Source organism: Ambystoma mexicanum, chromosome 1q (assembly GCF_040938575.1).
Source record: "Ambystoma mexicanum isolate Mex_15411 chromosome 1q, UKY_AmexF1_1, whole genome shotgun sequence".
Taxonomy (NCBI): domain Eukaryota; kingdom Metazoa; phylum Chordata; class Amphibia; order Caudata; family Ambystomatidae; genus Ambystoma; species Ambystoma mexicanum.
The window spans coordinates 764,678,354-764,704,178 of record NC_090922.1 but is presented as its reverse complement, the minus strand read 5'-3'; the positions used below and the strand labels follow the sequence as shown (position 1 = coordinate 764,704,178).

At 45.4% G+C, this 25,825-nt stretch overlaps 1 protein-coding gene across 3 annotated transcripts in view; it reads right to left on the bottom strand.

Moving 5' to 3' along the window:
* The window catches only part of UAP1 (UDP-N-acetylglucosamine pyrophosphorylase 1), a 117,582-nt gene that overhangs the window by 20,298 nt on the left and 71,459 nt on the right, over positions 1–25,825 (bottom strand). For all 3 annotated transcript variants that reach the window (XM_069641349.1, XM_069641351.1, XM_069641350.1), the window contains exons 4-6: positions 17,243–17,418; positions 9,244–9,416; positions 8,535–8,728 (exon numbers count right to left, since the gene is read on the bottom strand). In XM_069641349.1, coding sequence (XP_069497450.1) covers positions 8,535–8,728; positions 9,244–9,416; positions 17,243–17,418 — 543 coding nt within the window. The remainder of the gene's footprint in view (positions 1–8,534; positions 8,729–9,243; positions 9,417–17,242; positions 17,419–25,825) is intronic.

Here is a 25,825-nt window from a genome sequence, read left to right as displayed (position 1 = left end):
TAGTTGGTGTGCGCCTATACAGGATCCGCCTGCCCGATAAGGGATGCCAGGCCATTGGTTTCAGTCCACTCCGTCATCCGTCTTGTTGAATCAAGGAGCATTTTGCATAAAAAACCAAGGGAAACCCAGTAGGGGAAAAAAGCCCCCTTTAAGAATTAAAAGAACGTATTTATGACAAACATGAAGTTAAACATTTTTTTTAATTGGGGCTGCATAGATAAGCTATAGAAGCATGTCCAGGAGAAGGTAGTCATTCTATGACAAGACCAGAGGAGAGCATTCTGCTTACCTCTTTATTGTTACTTCCAACAGCAGCCACCTTTTTTTCCAAACTTATTCATCCTTTTTTTTCTCCATCAAAACATATGAAACCAAAAAACACCATTACACAGTCCACAAAACTACCCTGACCTGGGACTACCACTTCGCACAAGTCCCCAGTGTTGTGGTAGTTTCAAGTACAGTACTCCAAACCAATCCCTTGCAGGCAATGTCTATGCCTCCCTTCCCGTCTGTTCCTCTTCCTCTTTTCTTGCTGCTCCGTCGTCACCTTATTTGTTGGCTCCTATGGTGAATGTGTGTGAGCTGCGGTGCGTGCATGTGGCGCTGAATTTAAGTGGGTATGAGTCGTTTATAGACATATTGAAGCGTTTTTTTATGACAGGTGCTTGGTGTAGTTGAGAATAAAAAATAAAATAAAAAAAACGGGAAAGCGCGTGCCAATGTCGCGTTCCTTCGAGAGGGCCGCGGCGGTGTGTGGAACGCGGGAGTAAGGTAGTGTAGGAAGAGCCCGGGGCCGCGAGTTATCTTGCTCGCATTAGGCGACCGGAGCTCTACTACGCGGATGGGCTGCAGTTAGAGTAAGGGACCCACTTTGTTACGCGTCACGTGACGAGCGTGACATTAGGCGCATGCGCAGCGCGCTTTTCGGTATTACGAAATTGTACACATTGCCAAGCAGAGATTTCTGAGTCCACGAGCCTCCAGAGGGGGTTTTCACTGCGCATTGAGCCTCTAGCACAACTTGCCCTCTGCTAGGCATTGGCAATTGAGGCCCTACTGATAAAGTATACATTAAAAAAAAAAAGCCCTGAAGTATTATCATTTGGCAGAGGGACCCCAGGACCGATTTCCTTCCCTTGCACAAATGGAGGAGGGAACTACCACTCTCGAATACAGTGAGGAGGAGTGGGAAGGGGACAGAGACCTGTCCCTTAGTTTCAAAAGAGTTCTGGGGGATTAACTGACTGGCACAGTGTCGGAAGGGGTTAAACCCATTGAAGAGCGTCTAAACGTGCTAGAATCCCACTTTGCAAAAAAGGCTGTTCATAAGACGAGAGAGCTCAGCCCTGGAGAGGGCACATCTTAGGGCCCGCAAGGGAAGCGGGGGCCAGCGCAGAAGGGGGTGGACAAGACCCGGTGGAGTCCCCACTCTTCTACCCCTCCCAGCCCCCCGGGGCAGAAGTTAGGGGCCCAGACCAAGCCCTGTGAAGTTTTAGGTCCTTTCGATAAGCTGAAGGCAGCTTTTTTGGGAAGGACTGCAGTGCCAAATCTCGGACCCCCTGCCCTAGAGGAGTTAAATACAAGGGACGCCGAAGAAGGTGAGGAGTCTTCACCTGAAGACAAAGACGAGATTGAGGAAGGCCTCGTGGAGGAGGAGAGAGTGGACGAGAAATGCAAGGACTCATCGGATGACTTGGGAGACATGTTTGATCCTGATAGTATCAGACACCCGAGGTCTTCTGAGTGGCTGCCGTTACCCAGGGTAGCTCACTACATGACGCAAAGGATGTGTAAACCCCTGGAAAGAGAAGTAAGGTTTAGGATGAGGACGGAGTGTACCAAGCCAGAGCTGCCGGGGAAGGTGATGGAGACCCCGGAGCTGGACGCCAAAATGGTCACTTTCGTGACCAAGGCTACAAAGGACGTCCGAAAATGGGTGGACAGAGCCTGGAAAGCCCGTCAAGATAAGGTCTTGGATATGGCAGGTCCCCTCGCAAAAATAATGGACTTGGCGGAGAGAGCCAGGATACTGGGGAGCCGGTAGACCCTCACATACTTGCCGGCTGGGCGCAGAGAGCGATTTGTTTCTTGGGGAATGCCAGATGTTCATTGTCGGTGGAAAGACGACGCAGTTTACCATAGACGATTGACAGTAAATTGGGGGACTTAGCCAATTACGAAGCAGGAGAGGCAGCTAGTGGAATGTTGTTCGGCGAGGCTTTTCCCAAAGAGATGTCCCGATTTGTGGGAACTTATGCAGCTTTAGAGAAGGCGCAATCTTCAATTCGTAAAATATTCCCAGGATGGATTTTTGCCAGGACCGGGCGTCCGAGGTCGGGTGACCGGTCGCACCTTCGCAAGGCGACCTTAGTGACCCAGAGCAATGTACTGGGAGAATTGCCAGCAAGACTCTTTCTTCCCAGCCAGAGGGAGAGGATTCCGTGGCAGAAGAGGTCGAGGGAATTTCTGGCAACAAAATGCCTCCGCCAGTAAGTGCACTGGCGAGAGTTACCACAGAGTTAAGGGGGGGGGGGGGGAGGACAGCGTTTGCTTGGGTATTACAGGCGCCGGGTATTACAGGCGGTAGTAGGACTAAGTCTAGATTTCATAGTTATTCCCCCAACAGCGTCAGATGTCAGTAATTCTGAGGATGGCGTCAGAAGAGGTTTCGCTCCTCAAGAAGGAGCTTCTGGCGCTGGTGAGGAAAGGAGTGATAGAACAGTGTCTACAAGGAAGCACAGGTTTCTACAGCAATAGGTTCCTGGTACACAGGAAAGGGAAATCGAGGCCAGTTATCAATTTAAAAGAGTTGAACAGATGGTTGGTTTACAGGCATTTCAAGATGGAGGGCATCCACCTTCTGAGAGATTTGCTGCGCAAAGGATATTGGCTAGCGAGGTTGGATTTAAAGGATGCTTACCTGACCAGTCCAATAGCGCAGGAATTTAGAGATTATCTCAGGTTTTATTGGAAAGGACAGAGCTGGCGTTTCGCGTGTCTGCCGTTCGGACTAGCTTCGGCCCCCTGGGCATTTACAAAGATAATGAAACCAGTAGCGGAGACTATCGGGAACAGGGGGATAAGGATTATTGTGTACTTGGACATATTAGTCCTAGCACAGTCCAAATCGGTCTTACAATCTCAGGTGATCTGGGTAACGCAACATCCTGCTTCAGGCCACCCATAGGAACGGGGACACCAAGGACCTCGAAATCCTTACAGTGTACTTGGACACTGCCTCCTCTCGAGCCACTGCGCTCCAAAGATCTGACCTCAAAGGACATCTCCACCCATGGAATCATCCTGTCCTGATGAAGACCACTCCACTAGAGCTCACTTAGCTCACCTCCTGGCTGAAACACTGTTGTGTTGACCTTTTGTATTTTGTATGTTGTTGTTCAACCCTACATTGTTCTAATGCATTGTCCGCCGCTAAATGTGCTATCACGTCACTAAGTCCGCTGGTCTCCTTCCCAAGGACACATCAGTGGACATAGACGCAATAGATTGATACCACAAATATTCAGCATTTGTACCCTACAAGCTGGTTACTTAACCTCGAAAATGTACACCGGCTGATGTATCGTTTGCTCCAGATTATGTGTATTGAAAACACCAGCTGCAATTTAATTAAAACCCCATTGCAGCCTACAGAATGGTCTTGTCAAATATGTGTCACAACTATTGATATTAGTTTACTGCCACCACTGAAAGGTGGTTTTTATTTAGGAGTGTGGTCATCCGGCTTTCAGCAGCAAGACTCATGACCTTACTCAATTTTGTTCTACTCACAATATTACCCGCCTGGGCAGAGTAAGGCATTAACCAGGTGCCCTTTTTGATAATTATTCTGCTGAAGATGGACAATATTTCAGCAGTCTGTTATATAAACAAGTTAGGAGGCACGAGGTCAAAGTTACTAGCAGAGATAGCGAAAGATTTTTGGCACTATTGCCTGCAGAAGAAGTTAATGATAGCGGCGGAGTATCTCCCGGGAAACAGAATGCGATTGCAGACTGGAATTCCAGGTATCTGACTGATCCAAGCGACTGGATGTTGTGCAGGGGAGTTTTTGCTCAACTGCAGGAGTTATGGGGTCAGATAGAAATAAATCTGTTCGCCTCCAGGCTAAATGCGTAGGTGTCGAAGTATTACAGTTGGAGAATAGACCCGGGAGCCTTGGGCACAGACACTTTCCTTCACAATTGGGGAGGTGCTCTGCTGTATGCCTTCCCCAATTCATCAGGTTGATGAGGACGTTGGCGAAGGCATGTCGGGAACGAGCGGAGGTGGTGGTGGTGGTAGCGCCGTTGTGGAAATCGCAAGCATGGTTTCTGATTCTGATGGAACTTTCTTCGGATTTTCCGAGACTGATTCCGTGGCAGGCAGACCCGTTATGCGATCCGAGAGGTCAGAGGCATCCTCTAATACAGTCGGGAGCCCTGCAGTTGTTGGCGTGCAGGATTTCAGGAGACAATGGGATTTGCCAGGTCTTTCGAGCAAAGCTGCGGATTGTATCAGAGACTCTTGGGCCCCCTCCACTATTAGGAGCTATGACGCCGCTTAGGCGAAGTGGGAAGAACGGTGTCTGCAGAAACATGTTCATCCCGCTTCAGCAGCTGTAGTTCATGTTTTGAACTTCTTGGCGGAAATGTCAGCCGATGGGAAAGCTTTCCGTACGCTATGAGTGTATAGGTCGGCGATTTCTGCGGGGCGTGAACGTTTGGAAGGTAGTCCGATGAGCACCCAGCAGTGGTTTGGTTGTTGAAGGGAGTTAAAATGCTTAAGCCTCTGGTCCCTAGGTACTCAGTTTTATGGGACGTTGAGGTGGTTTTCCGGTTATTTAAACAATGGGTAATGACTTTGTCGAAGCAGCGGTTGTCGGGTAAGCTAGTTATGTTGTTATGCTTGGTGTCTTGTAGAAGAGTATCGGATGTGAAGGCTTTGGCGATTAATAGGAAAGTGTTTTATCCAGCGGGTATTGTATTCCAGATAGTCCAAAGACAAAGAAAAAAAAGAGTGATTCTAGAGTTATTTCATATCAGTATTTTCCAGGAGAGCCCAAATTGGGTGTGGCGCGATGCATTAAAGAGTATGAGAGAGTGACAGAGTGTGAGACCCCCAGGAGTACATCAGTTAATTGCGTGCAGGAAACCTTTTCATTCTATAGCAACAGCTACCATAGCTAGATGGGTTAGAGAAGTAATGAATTGGGCAGGTATAGATCTGAACACTTTTGGAGCCCACTCAGTAAGAGGGACAATGGCATTCAAAGCGTTTGCGGCTGGGGCTACATTGAAAGATATTCTAAAAGCCGCAGATTGGGCCTCAGAATCCACATTTAAGACTTTCTATTTTAAACCTGTAGTTTCTGTGGCTAACATGGTTTTGGAAAGCTTTGAACAAGCATAATGCTCGCCTCCGGTCTTGTCAGAATGAGGATTACCCAGGCTATTTGCGCTGGTAGTCTTGATTCTATTAAAGACACAGGTGAGCATTATCCCGCCCTGGTACGCGGGGAAGAATTTAAAGTGGACATTTAAATTGGACATTTAATTTTACTGTTTTATTTGTCTTGCTTTCTGTCGTCATTGTGAGTTGCGTACTCCATCCCTGATGCTATGTTTTTCTCTGGTTTGGGTTGTAGGGGAAGAGCTTAAGAACAGTTGAGAAGGATAAGACCCAGTCCTGAGGAAGACGACGATTAAGATTTGGCAGAGAGTTTTTTTTTCCTTTGGGAATTTGGGAATCTAAAGTTCAAGTTCAGAAGTTACAAGGTTTTCGATTGTTTTGGTCATCTGAGCATCAAAGAAAAGAGGAAGATAAGTTTCAAAAGAAGGTGGCTGCTGTTGGAAGTAGCAATAAAGAGTTAAGCATAATGCTTGCCTCTGTGTCTTTAATAGAATCAAGACTACCAGCGCAAAGAACCTGGGTAATCTTCATTCTCCTGGAGAGCCCTCTTTTTTTTAGCTTTCTTGATTAGTGGTAGGGTTAGGATAGGGTAGTTTTGGACAGAGGACCGATTTTCTTTATTTGGACAACCTCAAGGACGACACGCACCATAGTTAGTTGGTGTTAGGTAGGGCAAACACCTCATTACTTGGGATAGATGCACCACTTGTTGTAGCGGCGCCTTACAAATATCCAATAAATTAATACAATAAACGCCACCAATTGGTCAGTCTTCTTCTAACCTATCACAGAACACGCACAATGAAAGCATTTACTTTATGCATAGTTTGCAACGTGCACTTATTATATTGAAAGCTTGCACTCTATTAATCTAATATAGCAGGAATATGTGCCGCTATTGTGTGAGACGTCTGTCAATGTATTTTGGAACATGCACTTTATCGGTATTTACTATATACTTGATCATGTTGACATCTTGAAGTATGTTTGAAAAGGTCTGAATTATAGTATCTAGCGTTGCACACTAAGACAGTAAGAAGCGCTTTAAAATCTTGCATCATATGACTTAGCAGTCTGAAAATATGGATTTTGATACAAAGCACTTTATACAGTAGTAGAAAATAAGGCAGGCTCTTAGACGCCAGGAGCGGATTCAATATATATATATGAAAGTACACCCACTATTATGCATTTTAGTGAATGCTAGGGCATATGCTTTACATTAGTACAGTAAAAGCTCGACTATCCATCACCAATAGGAACTCAGTGGTACTGGATAATTAAGAATGCTGACTAACCGAATGCCATTTTTTTCTGAGCTACATTTAGCTTTCCTGCATTTTTGTTTTGTTACCTGGCTTCAAAACTTTGTTGTAGGACTTTTTTTAAAAAAAAAAAATGTAATTGTAATTGTTACTATTATGGACAATGGAGTTGCCGGCTAATAAGAGTGTACTGGTTAAAGCGTTTACTGCATTGCATTTTCAACATGAAAAATGCACTTCAAACACATGCACTGTACGCAGAGGTTTTCTCTGGACAATGATTAGCCTATGAGAATGCAAGATGTGCTCAGATCAAGCGGTTATTGTTGGTGATTTATTTACTGGCATTCATTTACAAGTAGCTAGGTTATAAACAGAATTATTCAAGCAAGAGATACTTACAGGCGTTCAAACTTTCATTTGCTTTGGTATATTGTGGGAGTATTTTCTATGCGATATAAAAAAAAATGTGCTACTAAAGGTCAAACTCAACAGCCATGTCTTGTTGCCAACTACAGCCTTTTACAGTTTGGATGGCTATCCAGTTGTCTGTGGGGAGAGCAGAACGGGCTATGGCAAGGGTAGGGCACTGTGAATGCATAGGTCTAGTATTTTCTGGACGGGATGGACAGGAATGCAATGGCAAGACATTAATAAATATAAGGAAGCTTCTGCACAAGAGCCCCAGACTCTCGGTTAGCATATAACATGGGTGGGTATGACCTTACCTTAATGGGTCGGGTGTCACTTCTAAACAAAATAAAAGAACACTCATTGAGCAATCAAGGGTCTTGGGTGACACAGAACCCATCTATTCCAAGGTAATCCCCAGGGCACAGGAAAAGGGACAGATCTATGTTGTCAATTCAGCTCCCCAGGTGCAAACTAAACATAGGGATGCAAACTATTTACCGAGCAGAGTTTATTTCACAAACTCTGCTGAATTGGCACTCTAGGGAGCTTAGACCAAAATGATACACACAGTTCTAAATCTAAGAGCAGACACCTCCTGCCTTAACACAAGAGGCTATGAACAAAGTCTGCTGCGTTTAGGAGAGAATATGCTAGGTGCAGAAACAGTGAATGGCGTAAACATCCACGGACCATGGCTAATTAACAGGTTGATTCAAAGAATTTAAGACTGAACACTATTGCAGGTAGAGGGTGGCATAGTACAATCTCTGGAGACAAAGAGGAGGCTTTATGGCAGGGTCCCGGAAGTATGCAATGGCACTCCTACACACCAGTAAAACATTTGAAGGGCACCACCAATTGAGGAGCTGGCCTGTGAATAGTCTGTACACAGCACTAACAGGGGAGGACATGGTAGCATTGCCATCCTGAAAAGATTCCTCATCCGGTAACGTAATAATGGTGCACTTTTCAGCTACTGAGGCCGCAGCATCAAGGGGCATTTACTGAATTAATCCCTGTAAAGATTAAATAAAATAAAAACGGGCAATTCTTCCACCAACTCAGTGTGTCGGTTTTTACTTGCAATGGACATACCTGACCAGTGTGTGGTGTGGGGGTGAAGGTACCCAAACTAATTCACTTGCTAAATACAAAGGGGGCGCTTCAGGACGAGAATAATATGTACAATATGATCATCTGTGACAGACTGTCTGTGCTCAGATCTCTACGTGAGTTTGTCTTTACATGTGGATCGGCTTGTTTGTGCAAGGGAAATTAGGTGTATGCTGTAGGCAGAGTAAGGGGTGGTCTAGAACGACCGCCAAGGAATTATTCCCTTCACAAATAGCCAGAACAACAAAATTACAAGGAACTAAAATTATGAAGGCTATTAACATAATCCAACTACATGCTCTGATAAGTCAAAAGATTCTTACATACCGGACGACTTCTCGGAGGAACGATAGAGAGAAGAAATGGTTTGCAATGTTGCCTGCATTGAACATCAGTCGTCCGTCGGCACTCCGCTTCTGTGCTGTTGCTAAGGTTATTTCACTGTACTCCACTACCTGGTATACACCATCAACTTTGCACACCACACCCACTGGCTCGGTGGGGTTGGTTTTTTCTACTACCTATTCAAAGAAAAGGCGAGGGACTCCATTTAAAAATCACATTTTACTTCGCACAAACCAACAGAGGAAAAAATGCTCATAATACAATAACGTTTGACAATCCTTTGGAGCACGGGTGAAGCCAGCCCAGATGACCCTGCAGTGAAGCCCTTTTCTCGCAGAGCACGTTTGACGACTCAAGCAGTTCCATAGAAAAGTCTAATACATCTACCCTAATTCTACTCTCAGGAGAAACAGCGGCAAAGTACCTTTAACGGAAAATGAAATACTCCTACATTTGTTTAGTTTGAAGCAAGCCCCTTAAAATGTATGTTAGCGTCATCTTGAAATATATTCAACTGGTCCTTACTATTATCAAAAACTGAGCAGGTAGCCCACACCTTCTCAAGAAGCAGCTAACCAGCAAGTACAATGCTTGCAAACTCAACAATAACAATACTTTTTTTTCATATATATGTGTTTAAACTACTAATACAGCATTTTAGAACCTTACATTTTCATTGACGATTATTTACCTTTGCTCCACAATCCGCTCCCTTCTTTACACAGAACCCAATGAAGATAGGATCTGCCACTTTCACCAGGATATTGTCAACGCAGTAGACATGGATGCACTCAATTCCTCGCTGTTCCATATCCTCCACTATCCTGTGGGCCCCCAAGGCCCGATAAAGGCCACCATTTCCATCTGTGTGGAAGGAAGGGACAAAATCAAACCCTACATTTTGGGGGATGACCAAGTGCCAATACACATAAGGGCTTCATTACTCATGAAGACATTTTAAGGGTGTGGGTGGGGACAGTGGAGGAGGGGCAAAGAGGGTGAGAGAAGGAGAGTAGGTGATGGGTGCTGCTGACCAGCAGCCCCAACCAGCGCTAAGATAGGATTCCCTGCCAGTCTGCAGGGGCTGGGGTGGGCTGAGGGGGCAGTGGGTTAGTGAAAGAGCAGTAATTCTACCCAGGTTCCAGGTTGAGGCTGATGTGATGCCAGCTACAGAATCAGACAGTTTGCTACATGTGAGGGAGCTGCAGACTGCTGACCCCGAAACATGAATGCTCCGGTCTGAGGGTCTCAGTCAGAGAATGGGGATGGGGAAAAAGGTCAGTGGTATGATAATTTCTAGAGGAAGTTCAAGACGGACTGGGTCCCCCAAAATAGATAGATAGCCGTGGGCCTGAGAAAGAGACCAAGAGGCTGCAGGCCGGTGTTCCTTTAAATGGAGGCATGCAGATGTAAGTCTTGTAGAGAACAAAGTACTGAATAATGTTCTATATGAAAGATCCTGGGAAGACCAAGAAAATTAAAAGTTCGATTACTGTTCATCATTTGAGAGACCTACACATGATTATTCAGGAAGATCATTAAAGTAAAATAGGAACTAGGAAGGGATGTAAAGACAGGACATTTATGAAAAGTAGTGATGCATGTAATCTACTCTATAATAAGTAACTGCCCATGAAAGAAAACACTGTATATATTCAACAAATGACTCGGTAGTCTCTACAAAATAGGCTGCCTGACTATTTAGCAAAAGTCTTGGAAAAGGCTTGTAAATCAAGTGCTAAGTGGGTCTTCAGGTAAAGCCCTAGTTGAAAGGGCTTGAACCAACGCTGCCCCATATCTCTTAAGGGGAAAAACAGCATGTACGGAGACCTCCCACCCCCAGAGATCCTTTAAGGTGAGTTAGAGAGGACCTTAGCTTGGAAAGAATCCCAAGTCTTATTCTGGGCACTGGGAGTTGCCAAAATACAGAACTAAATCAAACCCCTGATAGCACACAGAAATGAATACTTTGATGAATCTGATGAGATCATTCCCAAGACCCCGAACATGGGCCTTCTCTCATGTGGCCAGGGAAGGCAGCCGCTACCTGATCCGGACCCTAGGGGTGTTATTAAGCGGCAGGATCACTTGGGAGGGGACTCGTGTCCATGGGAGTGGGGTTCAGGGGGATTCGGGGGGGGCGCGGGTGGAAGTGGAAGAACTCTCTAAATGAGTCCTCTATTGGACCTAAAGTCTTAATGGCTTATTGCAAACAAACTGACAATTGTGACATAAAAACCACTAGAAATTCAAGTCTCATAATGCTTGCAGTACTGGGACGATGATGAAGTATCAGGAGTGGTCTAGTTGCTGTAATAGAAAGCACCCAAGCGGGACCTTTAAATATATAAATGGGCTTCAGGTGCATAAATAGGGTGAAGCGGATGGATGTAGTTGTGGCGGTAGCAAGATGGTGAGCGGGTGATGCTGTAGATACTGGAGCACTGTGGCCATGCAGAGAACGTGCAGCAGAAGGCAGTTCTGAAACAAGCCCCGCCATGTGGGAGACGAGCTCCTGACACACCGTGAACTGCTCTGGTACGGAGGTTGCACTAGCGATCAAACAGAGCTGCCAGAGCTCTTCTGGAGGACTGCATGGACCGTGGCAGTAAAACCGAAGCTGGCAGAAGCAGCAAAGGTCCAGAAGAGATCTGCAGCGAGTCAAAAGGATAGGCCAAGGTGAGGTGGCCTGAAGCAGGTGACACTGGGTCTCACCAAAGGAGACTGCTGCGTGAAAGTAAACTGGCCGCAACCCTCCTAACAAGAGATACAAATTAGGGGACAATTGTAACCCGCATTGCCAAAGGCAGAGAAGAGGGATATCAAGGCAAACTGGCCGCAACTCTCCTAACAAGAGATACAAATTAGGGGACAATTGTAACCCGCATTGGCAGCAACCAAGAGGTCGGCTAATAAGAAAACAAAGGCTGCAGGAGCAAAGCCCTCTTTGTATGGGAGATCAAGGGAGGAAGAAAACTGTAACCTGCATTGCCTACGCCAAAAGGCGAACAAGATAACAATTATCCTTTTATGGAATATCAATTTGGGCAGAGATGTAACCCACAAGAGATTATAATGAGAGGCAGTTGCTGGTTCAAACCTCCTCCCTTATGTTCTTGGTGGGAAGAGTTTTGGAACAAGCATTAACACAGATTACAATGGTGGTAGTAGTAGTAGTAGTAGGAACAAGTTACTTACCCGTAACTATTGTTCTCCATCATGGGTCTGGCATGGATTCACATGCTCATGAATATTCCCCCTCGTCAGGACGAATCCTCTGTAAAAGAAAAATAACTGTCTCACTTACCAATCACTGCACTCGGTCATATTGCCCCCAGCCAATGACTGCCCTCTCCTTAAGCCACCTCCTCTGGCAGCCATCTTCAGATTTGGTAGCACATAAAGTGGCAGTATGACCAAGAAGGGCAGGAGGAAGGGTTTGCATGTGAATCCATGCCAGACCCATGCTGGAGAACAATAGTTACAGGTAAGTAACTTGTTCCTTCTCCAGCATGGGGTCCGGCATGGATTTGCATGCTCATGAATAAAGAAGAGATAGCAGTACAACATTACACAACCATGGAGGTGGCAAGGCTCAACAAAAGCAAATACTCTTACCTCCAAAACAGGTTCACCTTCAAACAAACAGGTTGCATAGCACTCCTTGGCTGACCCTGGACTCAGCCTCTGGAATCCCTGTCGATGCAGTAGAATCTCGTGAAGGTGTGCGTGGACCACCACGTAGCAGCCCTGCAGATGTCCAACAGGGGCACACTAGACAGGAACTCCATTGTGGCAGCGATCGCTCTGGTGGAATGGGCTCTGACGGCCGGGCAGGGGTCGGTTCGCCAACCGATGACAGTGTGTGATGCAGCCAGAGAGCCACCTGGAGATGGAAGCCTTCACATGGTTCAAAGGACCAAAGTTCATGAACAATTGAGACATCTTCCGAAAACTTTGTGCGTGCCACGTAGAACTTGAGAGCACAAGCAACGTCCAGCAAGTGCAAAGTCCTCTCAGTCGGAGACGAAGAACACAGACAACACCAAAGGCTTGTTGAGGTGGAATTCCGACGGAACCTTAGACGTGAAGGAGGTGTGAGTACGCGGCACCATCCTCTATCGATTTGTGAAGAGTCAGATAAGGCGGTTTGCAGGAAAGGGCCTGGATCTCACCTACCCTCCTGGCATAGGTGGTGGCCACGAGGAAAGCCATTTTCCATGGCAGGAACTTGAGAGGAGATTGATGCATAGGCTTGAAGGGGGCCCCCCCATGAGCCTCATCTGCACCAGGTTGAGTTCCCACATCGGGCCTGGGGCCTTCCCCAGCAGGAACAAACAAAACAGTCCTTTGAGGAACTCCTTGAGACGGTGGGACCAAAGAGAAGATAGTCCTGGAGACCTGGTGTAGCGGGAGATAGCCGCCAGATGCACCCAGTTAGAGCCTTGGCCAAGAAACAACAAGTATGGAAGAATCTGCGGGGCTGTGACCCTCAGAGGGTTGATCTTCTGCGCCCGGCACCACCTAGCAAAACGCTTCCACTTGTGCCCGTAGCAGAGTCGATGATGCTCTGGCCCTAGCAGCAACCTCCCTGCAGTCTCCCGGAAACTGGTACCCTCCGAACTCTAGGGCTGCAGGAGCCAAGCCTTAAGTTTCAGCGATCCTGGGTCGTGATGCAGGATTACGCCTCCTTCTCTGGTGAGCAGATCCGTGACCACTGGCAGCTTTACCGGAAGTGACGTTAACAGGCTGAGAAGGTCCGGGTAACAAATCTGCCTCAGCCACGCCGGGGCTATGAGGATCATTCTGCATCGGCACTGTGTTGATTGAGGGCTCGCAGCAGGACAGGCAACGAATGAATGCGTACAGGAACAGACCTTCCCATAGGAAGGAGAATGCGTCTCACATGCTCTTCCCCTGGTGGAACCTGCTGGTGAACTTCTGGCATTTGGTGTTCATCGCTGTCGCAAACAGATCGATCTGGGAGCTGCCCCACTTGCAGAAGAGGCAGTCCACTTGATCATGTCAAAGCTCCCACTCGTGTCAGGAGCAGAGCAGTTCCCTAATGAGGGAGTCGGCAGTGGCATTCTTGACTCCCGCCAGGAGAAAGGGGATGAGGAACATCTCTTGGGCGTGGGCCAGTGGCACAAATCCTGCACCTCCCTGGAGAGCGCCGGGGATCTGGTGCACCCCCTGCTTCCTGATGTAGAACATCGTGGTGGTGTTGTCCATGAAGACCCTCACCACTTTTCCCTTGAGGGAAAGAAGGAATGACTTGAGGGCCCAAACACTGCCCTGCAGCTCCAGGATATGGATGTGGAGATCCCTCTCGTCTGGCAGCCACAGGCCTCTGGGGCTCCCCAGCTATCCAGGGAAGCATCTGTGGTGACCGTCTCCTGGTACGGGGGGGCTCTGAAAACTTGTGCCCCCGCTGATGTTGCAGCATACGCCCCCACCACCTTAACGCTCGACGGAACTCCTTGTTAAGAGCAATCTTGTCTGTGGGCCTTGCGTGCATCTGGATCCAGCGAGCGGCCGGGAACTCCTGAAGTGGTTGCACCCCCAATCTGCAGAGCCGGATAAGGTAGATGAATGACACCACCATGCTCTTCAGTGACAACATTCCGCAGTCCACAGCTGGAGCAGAGCTTTAAGGAGGGAGCTTCCCTCCTTCTCCTCCGACATGGTCCGGAGAAGGCATGATGGACCGCTGGAATCTTCGATGGAACTTCAACGATTCTTGCTCTTGGGGGGCATTGAAATTCACTGACAAATGGATCCCGGCTTGTCGGCCAAAACGAGCGAAAGAGCACACCGGCTCTATTTGACAAAAATAGAACTTTCATTGAAAAAAGCGCAAAATAAATATAGAAAAGCTCATGGAGCAATACACGAAGACTCCCAACACTTGAACGTGCGGTAAAATCTGAAGATGGCTACCAAAGGAGGGGCTTAGGGAGAGGGGGCAGTATGACCCTGAATGTAGCGATTGGTTTAGTGGAGAAAGACAGTGAGTGAAAGTGAAACTTTTTTTCTTTTACCGAGGATTCCCAGCACGGCGACAGGGAATATTCATGAGCATGTGAATCCATGCCAGACCTCATACTCAAGGAGTTTTATCGTGGCAGGCAAGTAAACCAGGAAAGAGACAAATAGTAGTTAGCCCTGGCAGGTGAGTATACCAGGAAAAAAAGAAGATGGTTTGAAGTACTGTGGTTGTGGTAAAGAGGTGTGTTGGAAGAGAAATGTTAATTCCATAACCTTATGAATTGTTGCATTTCTGAAAGTGTTACCTTTTGAAGAAGTATGAATATTGAGCTATCCTGACTAACGTTTTTCTCTTGAAGAAGTATGATGTGCTAACAATTGCTTGACCTTTGAGAAAAGAACATTTGTCCTGATTTATGAACTTGTGTTTTGAGGAAAAATACTTGTTTTGCCAAACAGGAGATTGCAGAAATTACAGTTGCTTTAATTGATGAACAAGCAGTTGGAAGAGAGATATTCACTTTGCCAAGTAGAAGGTTATATTGGATGAAAAATACTTTGTATGCTACGATGAATGGAACTTTGTAAATGCCCAGAACTTTCTTGAACCTGAACTTTGCTCAAGGTATTTCTGAATTGATCCAGGGGAAGGGAATCCAACCCTGGTTACAAGGAGTATCGCTTAAAGCTTTTGAGTTTGAATTTATATGTTATCTTCTGGAATTTAAGATAGGCAAACAAACCTTGTATAATTTTGTTGTATTAGTATGAGGGTCAGATGCTTTTTGGACACTTGGTCATTTTTCTTTACCCTTACTTTGTTAGGCATGGACATTCTTGTTAGGTAAGGAAAAGAGGGGCATTTGTTTCACCCCTTTTTATTTAATAAAATGGCTTCTTCTGAGAAAACTCTACCTTTGAGTCTCTCAAATTTCTGACACCTCACAATACCAAACACACTTTTCAGCTCTTTCAAGAACATCTCCGGTTGACATGATATTGGACAGATGCAAGTGTGATCATATCTGGATCAGTGCACAACATCTGTTTTAGTGACATAGATGTGTGAGTCTATATTAAAGATAGTGCAAGCTAAAATCAAGCATCATTGATCAATGCAGGCACCAAAATATTGGCAAATAGCAGTGGCCCTTGATTGGAAAAAGTAACAAGAACGATGCATATAAACAAGGATGAAATGACAAAGAGTTGTGGGTTTATAACAACAGACAGTAACAGTGCCTAATCCAAGTCCCAGAGAAAAGGCAAAAATCAGTCATGAGTCTCAACGTATCAATGACTTTGGCTGGGACCATCTGTCAATCTACAAAAATGGGTTCATACAAACCACAGTAGTAGTGCTCTACAACACTGCACCAGAGGTAAACCTCACACCCTAAGAATCTGGATCTTAGAACCTAAATGGACAGCTTCACATTCCCCAGAGTTTAAACGGCTGTCTGCAAGCATCCGGCCACTAAGCTCTGACAAAAGCCTGGGCACAAAAGCAAATAAGGTGTACAGATATGTGTGCTCAGCTCTTTTCCTCAATGTCGGAAGATACCCTAAATGATCGATATTTCATGTTGCATTAGGCCTCTATGACCACTGGTAGAATGCTAATTCAGTGTCACAGGCAACCTCCTCCTAAGGTTTGCTTTCTCATTGGCCTACTCTAATGCTAAGGGATGCATGTCTATTGCTTTAAAAAAAACTACAATTTCTTTGCTTTAAAAAAAATAAACTTTATCGCAGAATGCGGGGTACATCCCCTCTAGCCCCCCACTAATGCTCACCAACAATAATGCCTGAACCCAACCCACCCCACCATCTACATTTAGAGAAAAAAGGATTCTAGCAGTTTTTGCTTGAGCAATAAACCTACTACCATTGTGCGAATTATCTAGTAAAAGGATCCTTGGATTTACCTTGCTCGTCACCAAATGTTTCTTTGGACAGATTGACTTTCGTGTTACTTGCTCCTGTATATGTCAATAGGGGCAATACAGTAACTAACAATCATCATATCATCAAAAGTTGTGACCTTTCTGGTAAACTGCAGGCATATAAAGCAATGAACTAGCTGGAAGGCACGGGGGACTCGAGTGTTGGTTGCCCTCTTGCAGGAAGAAGAGGGCTTAAGTAATCTACAAAATTGTAAGAAGGTTCTCTTCTTCACTGTGCAATTGTTTTTAGAGCAAACCATCTCTCCAAGCGAGAAAGAAAACTATGTTATTAGTGCCAAAAGGGGGCTGATGTTTTGAAAAAGCGGAATGGACCCTCAAAGTTTATGCAATAAAAGCCCCACTAATAAGCAGCCATTTTCTCCTCAGGTCCCAGGCTGCTCTATGCGATATGGGAAACAAGCCCTACCTGAAAATGGGAGTTACTTGGAAGTGTTAAAATATTGTTTGCAACCCACACACTGGCCATCCACTTTCCAGAAAAGGCAAGCCCTTCCTTGTGCATAATACCCCATGCAATTCATGAAGGTGGGCTAGTGTGGCGAGTTCACTACAGTAGGTTAGAACAGAATATACGCTCCTACAAGTACTGCAGGTTTGCACCATTTTAATATTGTGTTCAAGGCTCCAACTCTCACTGTAGCAATAAGAGGATTGCCTAGTGTTAGCTCCTCCTGGTCTTCAATATCTACCATTGGCACGCACTAAGGGAAAGCACTTTGATACACTCTTACACACCTGGTGCCATGGCTACTCTCCCCTTCTCCTCCAGCAGGATTTGGCCATCAAAGCTCATGGCAGGAAGCATACCCTGCTGGAAAAAGATAACATCTTCTGACCTCAAACCAAAGTACTTGTGCTTTCGGAAAAACTCTTTGGTAGACTCCATGGTTCTGCCACTGGTCATGATGTACCTGAAACGAAACAAAAAAGAAATGAGAGTGATGATATATACATGTAGCACATGAAAAGATGACATGATCACCTAAGCATTGCATACAATAAATAGAGGAATTTGAGTGGTGCACACCAACAGCTGTTTGGAGACTAGCAGGTTACTTAGCTTGTGTGTAAACGGACTTCCAAGGAATTTGTAGGGGGTATCCGTTCATTAAGTACACCGCAGTACAAGACCCTTAAGAAGCTGCAGGTACTGTATTACACAGATGTATCGAAACTAAGGAGTGGATTGGAACCAACTGCACAGCAGCTGGAAACAGAGGTATTGCACGGTTTGCTGCCTGGTAAAATAGGAGAAATGGCCACCATCTTTTTTCAGCAGTCTAATTTTCGGAATCTCTGCTTTGTTTGAAGGAGTCTGGAGCTGGAGGGTATAATGGTGTGTTAACGAGCCAGCATTTGGGAGCTATGGAGGATCCAACACCACTTTCTGAAGCGTAATAGAGGCATTTGCGGAGGCTCTGCATCTGCTAGGCAGGAGGAGAATCCATCTACACAAGTCAGTTCTCTGACAAAGAGTTGGTAAGAGGAAATTGAGGGTGTCAAAGACTCCCTACAGGTGGGGGAGTGGAGCTTTAAGCAGATTACTTGGAAATATTTCCTTTGGATTTCTTTACATCATGCTTTACCGTTCCACAGCTAATGTGATCTAATGGTATTCCCTATGTCTCCTCTCCTTGATTGTTAAATTAACGTGTTTTGCCATATTTGTCTTTGATGACAATATGCTCAATCAGTCCAATTTGTGTCGTGCAGAAAGGAACACATTACCCCTCAAAGAAAAATAAAGTAGCGCCACCACACCCTCTTTAGTTTTCTCACAAAATACACCTAGTAAGTAGTGCAGTGAAAGAAGTAAACAAAAAGGTCCCACCCCCAGGTTTCAGTGAGATAATAAAAGGATCAATGTCGACTATCCAGGATAAACAAATATGGAAGAGGTGGAAGATCTCGAAAATAACAATCTCAACATTCTCCAAGCTTCTAACCAGAACCCTGCGAAGAAGCACTTTGAAATAAAACATTGGCGTGGATGCAGGAAACAGTCATGCCTAGAGTAGTCAGGACGAAAGATGTGTGAAACTTGAAGGATATACATCCTGGAGTTGTTCCAGGAGAGTGACTGGTCTTGGTGGGCTGTGGGTGTGGAAACCTCCTTGAAACCATCAAGACGACAAAAAGTGCTCAAAATGAAAAACAAACAATATAATAGTCCTGGACTCACACGAACAGACAGATCCTATTGCCCGACCCTTCCATACATGCTTCTGAAGCTCCGATTGTTTGCATGCCGCCTGGCCCCATCAAGGTCCCACTGTCATTAACAGCAAATTTGAATTCCACCTCCGTGTGAAATATTTGATGCCATATTCTTGGAAGACTGCTCACTCCCTTGCACGTTCCCAGCACCCAATATTCCTCTAGTTCTTTTACCTTAAATTGTATGTTAACTGGCTTTAAAGGTGGTCTGTGAGGGTCCCTTTCATTAATTGTTTTTACCCAGGGTGGTTTTTAACATGCTAAATTTTACATCAATGGGCCTCATTATAACTGTGGCAGTAGGGCAGCAACTACCGGCGCCGTTGTTACCTTGCTGCCACACTACGAGTTCTGCTCGTGGGTACCACTCTGTCAGACCAGCCGTGCTGAGCGGCACCCGCGAGCAGAACAGGATGGTAGCAACGGTACCGTTATGAACGGTACCGCTGCTACCATCCTCCCCATTCCCATTGAGCCCTATGGGGCCTCAAATGGGAATGGGGACGTACCGGCACCGTGTCCTGCGCAAGGGAAATTACTGGGCCCGCAAAGGTCAGAATGGCCCGGTTATTCCCTTTTCGCGTGACCCGTTGTCGGACCAGAGTTTGGGGGTAGCCATGCCCTTACCTCCAACCTCGTAATGAGGCCCAATGTTTTCTATTTTTCATTTGTTTATTTTCTTACGCGCCAAAGGCTTGCTTGCCTTGTGTTCAATACAATTCAATGAAAATAGCTAGTGCAAGTCTAACTATTTGTTTTAATCTGTTATTGTTTTAAAGTAGAATTGCTACCACAATTTTGATAAAACATCTCTAACATAACCCACTGCACACAGCGATAAAGTGACCTCTCCATTATGAATAATAGGAGCGTCCAGCGAACCCCTATAAAAGCCTGGCACTGCTAGCTTTACACGTGGAGTTGTTCACGTCTTTGACAGGCATGTCCGATCAACTAGAATACGGACCATAAAAGTGCCACATGATTGGAAAAGGTAACAGAACTGATAAAAGCGGCATGGGTTTACAACAGCATGCAGTCACAGGATCTAGCTCCCTTCCATGCAGAACAATGCAAATGACTAGGGTTCGAAATTGAGGGGAGCTGAGAGCTATTTAGCTCCTGCTTGCTCCTCAGAAGAGCCTGGCTAGCTTGACAACAGCAGCTACCAGGAGTCAATTTTGGCTCCCCAAGCCAACTGATGCAGAACAAAAGTATCTCTATATGAAATTGACTCAGTTTACTTGTTACAAACCATACTTGGGACAAACTATAAATAAACATTAGGACACATTTATATGATATTTAAAGCATAATGAGCCATAAACAATGGACAAAATTATAAGTTTGCATCTTATGTGGAACTGAGACTTGCGGGAGTGAGATTTGTAGAACGCTATGCACTAGCTCCTGGTTCTCCAGTGGTGGCTCTTGGCCACTGGTTAATGTTGGATACTCCGGAGCTGGTTTTAGCTCCTACTTATGCAATCTCATCTTTGGTCCCTGAAATGGCATGAGCAACAAGGGGTTACGACCAAAGGCACACTAGGACAGAGCAGAACCAACAAGGGTAGCTCGGGAGGTGAGGGGGAGGAAGGGAGAGGAATTTGTGATCAATCAAAGCCATGCATATATTTCTAACTCTACAGCCGTGTGAAGGTCACATTAGAAAATGGTTAAGCAAAATAACTAAATAAAAAGCCACTGGAAGAAAGCATGCAAGTCATTTCAGTCCAATGACAGTTCAACATCCATAAAGCGGACCTCAAGCAGAAAATTCATCTATGGAACTTAGAGGACATGGTCTAGGAACCATTGTGCAATTTAGAGTTCTATACAAAAGGGAGTACTTTGCCCACTTGTGTGGATGCCGCTCAAGAACCATTTCTTCCTCGAGAAGTTCAGTGGTCTATCGCAGTCACTCTGGCCAGTGCAGGCCAAGCGTCTACCATGTTTGGAGACTGCACCAGAGAGCTTGCCTTGTCCTCGATAGCGGAATCGTGCAACAGGACTTTTGAACAAGAGGCTGGTCCCTAGTGATTGCATACTCACCAGTAGAGGGTCTTATGAAGCTAACTGTATAGGTTATTACACAAATGTATTTACACTAAGGTGTGTGCTGGGCCTCTACGAATAGCACGTAAACTAGTTGTTTTGTAGATTGACATGCCGAGGAAATGTTAACGTAAGTAAATTAGGGAATAATGTTATTGTTTGGTATACTGCAGCTACAGTTCTGAAGGAAGGAGTTAGTGAAGGATGCAGTGCCATTGTTTGGAATGCTGAAGCTACCGTGGTTGGGAGGGTGACTGGGGGTGGGCCATAATTGTAATTGTGGGACATAATTGTATTTTGTTGCACATTAAATGAGCCTTCAGGAGGTAGTCGATTTGGAACATATAGGACTACCGAGTAGCAATGCCTTCCCCACCCAGACTTAAATTAGGTAGGCCTCAAAATGTGCACTCGCCACTAGGTATCGGCGGGTCAGAAACGGTGTGCTGTGTGCAAATAGAGAACTGATGGAGGCAAGTCACTTTTGTGCCTGGCTAGTAGCTTGCAACTTCAAACTTCAACCTGAAATAGGGACACAAAACTGGTCCTGAACGAACTTGGAAAAGAAATTGCAGAGACCACATGCAATGCAAACAATGGTACCTCTGGTCTCGCCCCCGCAATGAAATGGTGGGCAGGTTTGAAACCATGTTTGCTTGGTTTCCACCAATAGCCTAGGGAATGACGTCTCCAGTAAGTCAACAAAATGACAGACAGCATTTCAACCAGCAAAATTATTGCTCTGGAATATTAACTCAACCGACATTTTCTGCCTCCCTTCTGCTGGGATAACTAGTACAATGGGACTCATTATAAGGTTGCTGGTATCCTGGCAGTAAATCCGCCAGGATACTGGCAGATGCGACTACCATTTCCGGCAGCATTACCGCCAGATCATGAGTGCCGGAGTGACAGTGTTAATCCCCATTCATGGTGTCCCAAAGGTAGAGGCAAGTAACTGAAGTGCCCCACCGGCAAACCTGATACCGGCACTTTAATACCGGACCGGCTGAGTTATGAGGCCCAATATTTCTTCTTTTTTCCGGTGCTACGGTCCCAAAGACGAATGTTGTTCTAAAACATATGGGCATACAAGAATACTGATCCAAACGTTATCTCCATTTGCATGGTACATGCAGTGGTGCAGTGATGACCAATAGTCTGGGGTAAATCCAGAGCATGGACCGACATGAAGTCTTCAACCTGATGAAATGCCTAATAATGGTAAACAGCAGAAATATGTGGACAAGTCACTTAAACGTAATGCACATTGTTATTTGCATTATCCATAGTCAGGGGGGGATTACTCTCCACTTTTACGGCACAGCCATCGCCCTCTACAAGAACACACTTGTTTGAGGCGGTTTTAATCCTGGTCTCAGAAACGGTGTAGCGCACCACCAGGTTAGTAGCAGGCAGCACCATCAATGATCAATCGAGACCACAAAAGGATGCATTGAAAAATGCAGCAAACCCTGAAAAGAAGGGGGACAGAGGGCCCAATGACTCGCCCCCTCATGCAATGGTTTACCACTCTGTCTCAATGAATAAGAGCAGACTATAAATTTGACCCTGTTGCACACCACCATTACTAATATGCCTCGAGGATTGGAAACTCAGATTCAATCAATGCAACTGCCTGCAACTTTAGAGGATTCACTGAATCAAAATCAGGAACTTTCGGTTTGTGGGAGAACTCTTTTGTAAATCTTCACCCAGTAGGTTTGTGGCCTTTGTGGAAGAGGCTCATTAAATCCCTGAACTATATAACCCACATAAACAAGCATGGTAATAAATGGTGTCCATAAAAATACATGCAACAGGACAGAGTTCATGCTTGTTGCACATTCAATCTGGGGCTCACGTTTCTAACTTCAAAAGGTATTCTGCTAGAAATTCCCTTCTCTAAGGTAGAATGCTAAATCTCCCACCTACTCCTTACAACCTAGAAAAAAAGGAGTAGGCGAGCAGGAAGGACAAGGTGTGGAGACATGCCGGAGCAAAACCAAGGCTGCACAATGGCATCCAAAAGGGCCTCAGTTCCAATAAAAGTAACCTCCAGAGTAACAGGACTAGACACGGGAACGCTGAGATACAGAGAACTCAACGGCACCAAGGGAAAACCCACAAGGGTTTGGTGCAATGCCCCATGTGTTTCCACCAAATACTAGGGACAAAAAGTGGTGCTTATCAATTCCACTACATAATTCCATGTACTGCTCTAGTTAGGTCATCAATTTGAAAAAACATGATTGTACCTTACATTTTTGATCAATTTGTTTGAATAACATTGTTTCACTTATTTCTTTTGAACCATTATTATTCTCAAGTTAATTATTGAATTGTGAAATTTGGCTTCAGTATCTTTAGGTGAATCCCATATTATCTGGAGTTTTCCAGGTTTAGACAAAGTGTTGAAAAATAAGCCCCATATCTGGGTATTTTCTTCCCTCCCCTTCTCCTCTGCGATAGCTCTTTAGTCTACTGCTTGGAATCTAGGTGTCATTTTTGATTCTTCTTTATCCTTTTCTTTACATATTTCATTCATATCCCATTCCTGATAACATTTGCAAGTACCGCAACTCATGCCAATATCTTGCTTTCCTCCTGCTTCTAGACTTGATCCTCTTGTTTCCATGTATAACTCCTCCATCTGTCTCCTCGTTTTACCCTCTCCTAAGACTCCATTCTCGCTGCTTTACTCTTTCTCTGCTGGATCTCTTGATTCTGGCTTGCTCTACCATTTTCTTGGCATAGTACCTTAATGTCTCAACAATCTTGGCCCTCCCTACCTCGCCTCATTCATTTCTGTATGTACCCCTACTTCTTAGATCTCAACCTCAGTTTCTTCTCTCAGTTCCACCCCCCAGATTTCTGGTCCTCCTCTCTACTACCGAGGAGGAGGAGGAGGAGGAGAAGGAGGAGGAGAAGGGTGTCCCTTCTTCCTTTCCATGTCGGCCATTTTTTTGATTTACATTTTTAATGGGCTGCCATGGAAAGGGAAAAGGGACTTCGATTTCCCTTCCCCAGCGGCTATTTGTTTACATTTTTTTTCTGTTCCGAAACACCGGAGTGTTTCGGAACAGAAACAAAAATGTTTTAGTACCCCGGTTTTACAGGCCGGGTACTAATAGCAATAAGACCCTCGCAGGGGGAGAGGGGGGCATTACCACAAAAGGTAATGCACCAGAGCATTACCTGAAGTGGTAAAGCCCCGCCACTCCCCTGCTCAGGGCTTATTGCTTAATTCTACCGTGTTTTATGCTTGTACAGTGCTTTAATGCAAGGCACTATATAAATCAAATAAAATAAATATAAAAATATTGACAAGACAGAGGTAACTTTCAAATAAATGACCAGTGGTTTTCAGAGCCAGTGCAGACCTACCCTACTTCCCACCCAGGAATGTCATTTATCACCATCCCCATGCTCCAGAGGGAGACTGGCCTCCCAGTCTCTACTTCACATCTACTGGAAAAGGCAAGAGTAGATGACTTCAGGCAATGGCTGGCATAAACAAGTCTAATCTCGAACCTGCTCATGAAGGTGACCCAAGACTTAAACGTCTTAACAATCTAAGCATTGCTTCGATCCTGAGAAATATTGTCCTGGAATAGAATGTGCAATTCAGTCAGACTTACTTGAAGCTATTCTCCCCTTTTCAACAGCCAAGTCCATTCGACATCTTTGATTATAAAACTAGTTACCCACAAAAGGCTTGGTAAAAACTAACTCTAGGGCAAAATTCAGGGTGTGGAGGATGCAGAACCCAGTCTAGCGGGCACTAAAAACTGTACAATTCTGTGTGGAGCTGTAACATGCGACACTTTGGTCAAATGACTTATTCTACTTTCACAAACAAGTCCAGAAATTCTGAGCACTGTTACACAAGAAAAGAACGGGACTGATTCATTGACATCAGCGCCACTTGGTGTTCGGTTGATGAATAACAGGCAGTAAGTATGAAGAAGGTCAAACAAGATCCATTTGGCTATGAGCTTGTTAAAACAATTCAGAGCATTACAAATGGTAAAGAAACAATAGTTTGCTTGAAGTCCTTACTTATAGGTACATCAAAACAAAAGGACATTTCTCATGTACGTTAGAAACCACAAATATGTTCTCGCTTTAGAGAGGAGTAAAAAGGTGGATATGCTACATTCGTTATCAGAGAACTTCAGGAAACCCTGTAACAGGAAAGAAGGCTCATCTTAACTTCCACAAACGGTTAGGTCATGCCCTTGCAAAGACTCAAGGACAGGGTGAAGATGGCTTGATTTCAGTTACAGCAGAACAAAAGGACCCCCTCAAGAGCAGCAGACAGGAGCCGACGGTGTGATCTAGGACAAGGCGGGCAGGCTCTCAGGAGCAGCGCAGTCTGACTTCAGGCCTCAACGGGCCCTTTCTAATGGGGGGAGATCCTGACAGCAGGGTGGCGAGGTCCCATTTAGTGGGCAGAGAATGCCAGAAAAGTGTCCAGCGACGAGGCACCCAAATTCTATTGAAATGCAGGCCACTTGCAGACCTTGGGCAAATGATGCCAAGAAGGGCTTCAGACTGGTTGATCTTACCAGTTCAGCTTAAGAGGTAATCTGGTTCAGGTAGTGCAAGGCAGAGGTCTGGTAAGCGGTGGTTGCATAGGCTAATGCTGGTTGCAGCAGTCCCCTGGCTGGTCCCCCATAGGCCTTCGACTTCAAATTCTTGATCATTTGGTTGACAATCTCAACTGGCTCCAGGTCCTCTAATTTTATCCAGAATTCAGGCTGGTGGCTGTCTCAGCCCACCAGCGGAAGGGACCTGCAACATTACGTTATGTTAACAAATTGATTAAACACGACATCCACCAAATAAATGGCATCTTGGCGCTAATCCAAATGGTACGATACTTCAAGAAAAAGGAGGCTAAAAGAAGGATCTAAAAAGAGAAGTCTTCCAAGTACGACGGAATAAGAGGCGATTTCCAGTAGCACGAAGAGCCAAAGGAAGGGAGTTCCCTCAACTTGGCTGCGGCCACAGAAAGGTTCAGCAACCCACACGGGATCATTG